Source organism: Aegilops tauschii, chromosome 1, assembly GCF_002575655.3.
Source record: "Aegilops tauschii subsp. strangulata cultivar AL8/78 chromosome 1, Aet v6.0, whole genome shotgun sequence".
NCBI classification, from domain to species: Eukaryota; Viridiplantae; Streptophyta; class Magnoliopsida; order Poales; family Poaceae; genus Aegilops; species Aegilops tauschii.
In genome coordinates, this window is record NC_053035.3 from 84,406,684 (window position 1) to 84,413,642 (window position 6,959).

Below are 6,959 nucleotides of genomic sequence, written 5' to 3' on the forward strand. Positions count from 1 at the left end.
TTACTTCCGTTTTGATTTTGTTGTCCCAATATCCTAATTGCAAGTGTACTGCTAGAGATGGGTTCATTAAGTACAGATAGTTCCTCTTTTGATTATTTTTAGGTCGAGAGGTCTCCGGTGAAGCTGGATTTTGCAGAGAGTTCTTTTCACCTGAGTTAACCTGAATGTGTGTTTGTTTGTCATTTTTTTAGTTCTCTGAATCTGTGTAGTAGTTTTTGCAGGAATAGTCTTGTTGAGTTTGTAGCTGAATTAAAGGGATTGTTAGCAGTGGTATTTGGTAGGCAGGCTTTTGTTTAAAGAATGAAAATGGACCAAAATATATCTGCATGGTGCGTATTGCTTCAGTTTAACTTGGCATCAACCTTATGTGCTTCCACAACACTCTTTTTTCAAACGGACACTTGCTAACTACAGTAGCACTAAGTCCTCTTTTTTTCTGCAGTCAACATGGATGTGATGTCATGTGTGCTGACGGGGGCTGTAATTTTTGGTGACTTTTTTCGCTGTGCGTCGATGCATGCTTACATTTTCAAATACTAGCAGCAGATCAGTTGCTTGGGGGAGTGGGGAGGGGTGGACATGATTTGGGAGATGTTTGAGGGGCCATGACATTGTGGGATCCCAGGGGAATGATTATATATTTTTTGTCTTGTTTTTTTTAACTCAAGCAATCACTAAAGTTTGTATATTCCTGAAGTAGAGTCGAGACAATGTGTATGCCTGTTCCAGGTTCAGTTTTTGTTTACTATAATGACAACGATGGTGTCTTTGTTATGCTAGCCAGATTTTTTGTAGGCTTGGCAGTGCCCTGCTTGAGATAACAAACATCAAATCATTTGTAAAAGCTGGCTACCCAATCCTGGGCTTTGCACGCGTGTGTGTGTTGGGATGAATGTTTTTCATAACAGAGATCACAACTAGTAGCTGCTGGATATATGTTCAGATTGTTTTTTTTCTGTTCAGATTTTTTAAAATGCGCATGTGTTCAATCTCAGAGATAGTGTCGCTAGTGCACCAGGCGGGCATGATATGCTGATTTACAAACTAGTAGTAGAAATTCTCTTCTAGCTAGTGCCACGATTTTAGCTTCTTCTTTGTCATACTTTCTCCTACCCCCTCTATTTTTAACTTGCTTTCAACACTAATGTATCATATACATTTATGAATACAACAGTGCACAGACACTCACATGGATGACGAAGGATGCGACCCTGAGCAAAAGAAATGCAAAAGGCAAAGAGCAGTGTGTTGAAGATATAGAGTCAGAAGAGGGAGGATATCATGTAGAGTACACGGAAGTGTCGGAGGGCTTGCCTACACTGGTTTGTAACCTCTAAATATATTCATATTTTTTCTAGAGTTTTAGTAGTTGATACAGGACGTTAACTAGGAAAAACATGATCTTTAACTTGTTGTGTTGCCTTGTCTCCATGCTTTTTGCTGTAGTTTTAAAATAGCTAATGCATGAATTTTGTTAACTAGCTACTTGGTGTCTATGTAAGTTGCTAGTTGACTTGCTGAAAAAACATCCATAAGTTCCTGTGATCAACTCCATGAACCATGGACAGCACCGTTCAATTTAGCATATAGTTTCTTGTCTCTATCTGCTGGGCTTTATTTTGTTCCTTTTTGTTTGTCCAATAGCTTTTTTCACATGTGTTGGTAAAAAATATTTTCATAGGCCAGCCCGACCCAATCAGAACAAACAAATTAAGAAAGCCCAGCCAAAACAAACAAACAAACAGGAAAATAAAGAAAAAAGCCCAGAAGCCAGGTCGGATACAGTCCAGGAGAGGGAGAGCTGGTCAACAGGCCTAATCTGCATGGGTGACATCAGCCGGCTGAGACTTCGCGAAGTCTCAGTCGACTGATACGTAGACAGACCCTAACATAAAAATTCATGACCCAACTTTCATAAGTACGTCCTTAGTCCTTATCCAGATTAATTAGCTCTATGGCTGAGTTAAGCCATTGGAGCCACACCTCTTGAATTCTGGTGGCGGCGGGGGCAGGCTGGTCTCCGGGGTCGGCCCGTTCTCCACGATGAACGCCGTCGCCATGCCCATGATGATGTGGAACTCGAAATGGCAGTGGAGGTACCACATTCCGGGGTTGTCGGTGACGAAGCGCACAGCAGCCCAGCCGGTCCTGGGCACCTGCACCGTGTTCCTCAGCTGTGGGTTGTGATAGTTGAACTTCTCGGGGTCTGTTTTGGGGTTGTAGTTGCCGATCCCCATGGCGAGGACGAAGAAGTCGTACCCATGGAGGTGCATGGGGTTTGAGTCGCTCTGCAGCAGTGCCGTGCTCTGGAAGATGATCTCCACTGAGGTGTTGTACCGGAATCTCCGTAGCTTGGTCGCCTTGAACGTCGGCTCCAGCGCCTCCTCCAGTGGGCCCGGCGGGATCAGGGCGCGGTCGGTATAGTTGTACGGGTGCGGTGGATGGTCGGGAAGGTCCTCCGTGTACAGGCCACTTGTCCGGCCGTCGTAGTACCTCTCGAGGAGGGACGTGTTGGTCGGGTGGCGGAAGGACACATTGTTCATGGTGGCCACAACAATGGTCTCGCGACTCCGTCGGCGCTGGCACGTCTTCGTGCCGTTGCGGCAGATGGAGCCAAGGCCAAGCGTGAAGTAGAGGCGCTCCTCGACGTCCATGGGAACGCGGTGGCGGTCTGGGTGGGCGAGGCCAGTGAGGTTGTTGTGAAAGTAGTAGGACGGCATGGTGTTATGCTGGCTGGGCATGAGCGGCGTCGACACCGGCAACCCATTGTTGTTGTGGGAGGATCCGGCGTAGCGGACAAGGCCGCGGGAATCGAACCCTGGGATCTGCGGGTCAGGCTCCGGCGGCTGGTTCGCGAGCGCAACCATATGGTAGTGTGCGGGCGGGGCGTCGGCGGCCATGAGCACGTCGATGGCCTCCCCTGGCGCGACGGTCACCATGTCCGTCTTGTACGGTGTCAGGTAGTACCCGTCGGCGCCCACCACCGTGAACGTGTGCCCAGCGACCTTGAAGTAGTACTCCGAAAAGAGGGCCGTGTTCACGATCCGCAGCAGGTATGTCTCCCCGCGCACCACGTCAAGGACGAAGCTCTCCTCCGGCTTGCCGGAGCAGTTCTTGAGGTCGCCGAGCTTACCGTTGATGGTCGCCGACAACGGGTTGTCGGCAAAGTTACCGTCGTGCATCCTCTTGTCGAGCTCGACGAGGTCGAGCTGCCACCACTCACCGATGATGATGGGGACGTCTTTGGCGGGCGTCGGGAATGGGTACCTCCCGCCTTTGGGGCGGATGATGAAGGCGCCGGCGACTGTGGCACGAAGGCACGTGACGTGGGCATGCCACCATAGCGTGCCAACCTGGCCGGTGACGTTGAAGCGGTACATGTGCTTGCCGCCGGGAGGGATGGGGCATTCGGTGACGAAGCCGGCGCCATCGGACCAGCAGCTCCTGATCTGCCGGACGCCATGCCAGTGGATGGTGAGCCCATGAGGGAGACGGTTCACGACGTGGACGACAACCGTGTCGCCGTCGGTGACGTGGATGGTGGGGCCCGGGAGCTGCCCGTTCACCACGTAAATCTTGGTCGTGTTGCACAGGTGCGTCTGGTTCATCTCGTGGACCTGAACATCATTAATCAGATAATTGATTGGTCAATAGTGGTTCATCTCGTGCACCTGAACATCATTAATCAACTACTAATTGATTGGTCATTAGTCAACTAATGAGATCTCATAACTAATCAAGAGGTTATAGATAGGAATCGCAAAAAGAAAGTTATACAGTAGATAGGAGTAGCAAAGCTATAGTGCATACTCTATCCAACGTAGTAAGCCTAAGATTTTAGCGAGCCCAAAGCAAGATAACTGTCTTCACGACCTTCCAAAGTTAAACGAATCATGCTACAATTACGGACAATATATACTCCACCAAAGTTAAACCTACCATGAAGTGATCAACAACATATCATAATTAACCAGATAGAAAGATATATATATTGTACTCACGACAAAGGTGTGCTCCACGACCGCCGCCTCGCCGCCAGAGCCGCAAGGACAACGGCGCAGAAGATGGTCGCCGCCATGGAGAGCTTCTCCATGCTTGGTTGCTCTGCAAGCTCAGTGCTCTTGATCAGTAGTTGGCTACCCAACTCGCTGCTCAGTGGAAAGATGCTTTTGCAAAGCCTGAGCTGTGGCCTATTTATACACTCGTGGGCCAAGGCGTCGGCATCCAACGGCCGTTTGCAACCGCTGACCAGGATAATCAAACCAAGCGATCGACATGAAACGCCATGATAGCATCCATCACGCAAGCCCAGTAGATCACTATGCTACTTTTTCGTACCCCGCAACCTTGTGGCATGGGCATGCATGCAATATGCAATGCATGGCTATTACTATTAGCTAGCTATAGGCTGGCTAGAGATGAGGCTTCAAGGAAGGACCGTGATGTGAAGGGGGGTTACAGATTAGCATCATTGGCACGTACTACACTACTTTTCGTTGCGCCGGTAAGAGGCCACCTAACCTTTCGCCTTGAGGCTAAATTAGTTTAGCAGTACTTGATAATCCAGAGACAATGACAAAGTCAATCGTGACTATGAATTAAGCGACGAGACTTCCTCTAGCCGGCATGAGAAAGTGCAGTGCGCACTGAGTTAACACGGGATCAAAAGAGGGATGGAAGGACGGAGTACTGTTTTTCAGTAACCTAATTAGGCGTTCATGAATGGGCATCATCACGCAAATCGGTCGGCACTGTAGTACTTAGGGCAACTCTAACGGATCCCCAATAAGTTGACGAAGTAAAAGGCTTATATATATATACTTCACTAAGTTTTGGCCAGACCTAACCGATCCGCTAAACTTAGGGAGTAGAAAAAATCATTTGCATTTCAATTTCGGCCATTGAAACACATTTCTTTACTTTTTTTATTTCATTCAATGACATTGGATTACATAATAATTCACCAAGTATTTGCTAGAAGAGCAAGACAAAAGAAAACAAGAACCACAATTAGACATTTTAGAAGATATCCAACTTTCATAACTGCTTCCACTAGTTGGATTAATATCTTCTCGATGTCTTTATTGTTGATCTGCGGATTCTCGACCTTGCATATTTCATTCTTCTTCTTTGATTCTAAAGAAGTAGACGTTGTTTCCCTCTAATCTCCCATCTAGTCTCATCTTTAGCCTCAATTCTAGTAACGAGTGCACGAACATCTATTTGATTTACGTGCTATCAATAGATTGATGTAATCTTCTTCCCAATACCAAAACGAGCATCCATCATCCTACACACATAGATGAGTATCAATGAGCTACTGAAATTGAACTGAATCTAGTGAAAACCGAATCAAAACAAGCACATACCTCATCGTTTGTGCATTTGAAGAACACCCATTGGGATGTTGCGGCGTGGTAGAAACTCGACGCACCACTTGTCGTGTGCAGTCGTCGCACTGTATGACCGGCAGCTGCGAGCCGGCGAGCCGCTGCGCCAGCGCCGAGCCCGGGCGACGGCCGGCCGTGTATTTGTCGGTGAATCGACGACGGGAGTGATTAAAGTGGCTAGAGGAAGAGCCGGTACCTGCATGTGGCACGGAGGCTTTGTCGGGGCTTTGTGGGCCATTTCCCGGCCAATCCATGGCAAGGCGCAGCCGCCGCTGGCCGGAAACGCCAAATCTGGCGGTGGCGACAGCAGCCGCAGATCCCCTCGATTTTCGGTCGGCGGCGGGACGAGGAGGTGGTGGAGGACAGCGGTGGAGCCTACAAAGCTTCCCCGGCAGTGGACCGGTGCCGGCGGGGAGGGGGAGGGGTAGGAGGGGCGGTGGGTGCAAAGATGCGGCGCGGTAGGGAAAGGAAAGGCAGCCGAAGAGAGCCACGCCGTTTTACTCGGTGAAGGAGAGAGTGAGTATAAATAGGGAAATGTTTAAGTTGAAGCGTAAAATTATACTCCGTTAGACCGGATAGGGGATCGGCTAGGTGCCGATTAGTGAAGTATGAGTAAAAAGCTAAACATTCTTCATTAACCGGTTATAGGGATCGGTTAGAAATGTCCTTACTCCCTAAAAGATTTTATAAAAGTTTACAAAGGTAGTACTAAGAAGTACTCCCTCTGTAAACTAATATAAGAGCGTTAAGATTACTAAAATAGTGATCTAAATGTTTTTATATTAGTTTACGGAGGGAGTACTATACAGTTAGCCGCAAGACTGAGGTTGCGCAACGTGAGTAGTAATGGTTTTTCTTCCTTAAGGAAACTGAAATAAATCCACTCCTTCACACACTACAGTCTACAGTACTACTACCAGTGATATGCAAAGACTGTGTCCACCTATCTCTACCGACCTAGCATCGATCATAGTCTGACCGCGATGCTCTGTTGGGCAACGGATACTGCACGGCGAAGGATGTTCCACGCTGCAGGCAAGGTGTAGTATTTTAATGACTCGGATACGTACATCTCTTGTTACTTCAGCAGCCTTGACTTATGACTATTATAAAGGCTAACGGAGTGAATTGTAGAAAACCACCACATTTTAACTTAGATTTGCAGAAAACACTCTTCTACGTTTTTGCTGTAGAAAACATTGATTTTTTTCTAATCTTTTGTAAAAAACACCAAACCTTCTGTTCGGGCAGTTTAAGCACTATTATGACAGGTGGGACCCTGTCTCATCGACGTGGCTAACGGCTGCGAGCTGACAGCGTGTAACGGCGCTACAGTGCCCACCGACGCCCCCGCTAGGTCAAGAGACCTGATCGAATCGGCACTTCTCCTGCATCTGAAAATTTCCCCACCATCCCCGCGACGGTACGCTCTCCTCTCTCTCTGTCTCATTCATGGCAACGGCGAGCCCGGACGCCGGCGGCGGAGTGGATGGCGGAGGCGGCGACGGCGCAGGAGGGTTGCTTGGCGGCGGAGATCCAAAGCCACCCGAGGAGGTCTGCGGGAGCTCT

General features: G+C 48.4%; 1 protein-coding gene across 1 annotated transcript; it reads right to left on the minus strand.

Moving 5' to 3' along the window:
- Positions 1-1,174: 1,174 nt before the first annotated feature.
- LOC109770695 (laccase-19-like) lies at positions 1,175-3,611 on the minus strand. The gene has a single exon (XM_045232819.1). The coding sequence runs from the start codon at positions 3,606-3,608 to the stop codon at positions 1,953-1,955; it is 1,656 nt and encodes a 551-aa protein (XP_045088754.1). The 5' UTR covers positions 3,609-3,611; the 3' UTR covers positions 1,175-1,952.
- Between the last annotated feature and the right edge of the window lie 3,348 nt (positions 3,612-6,959).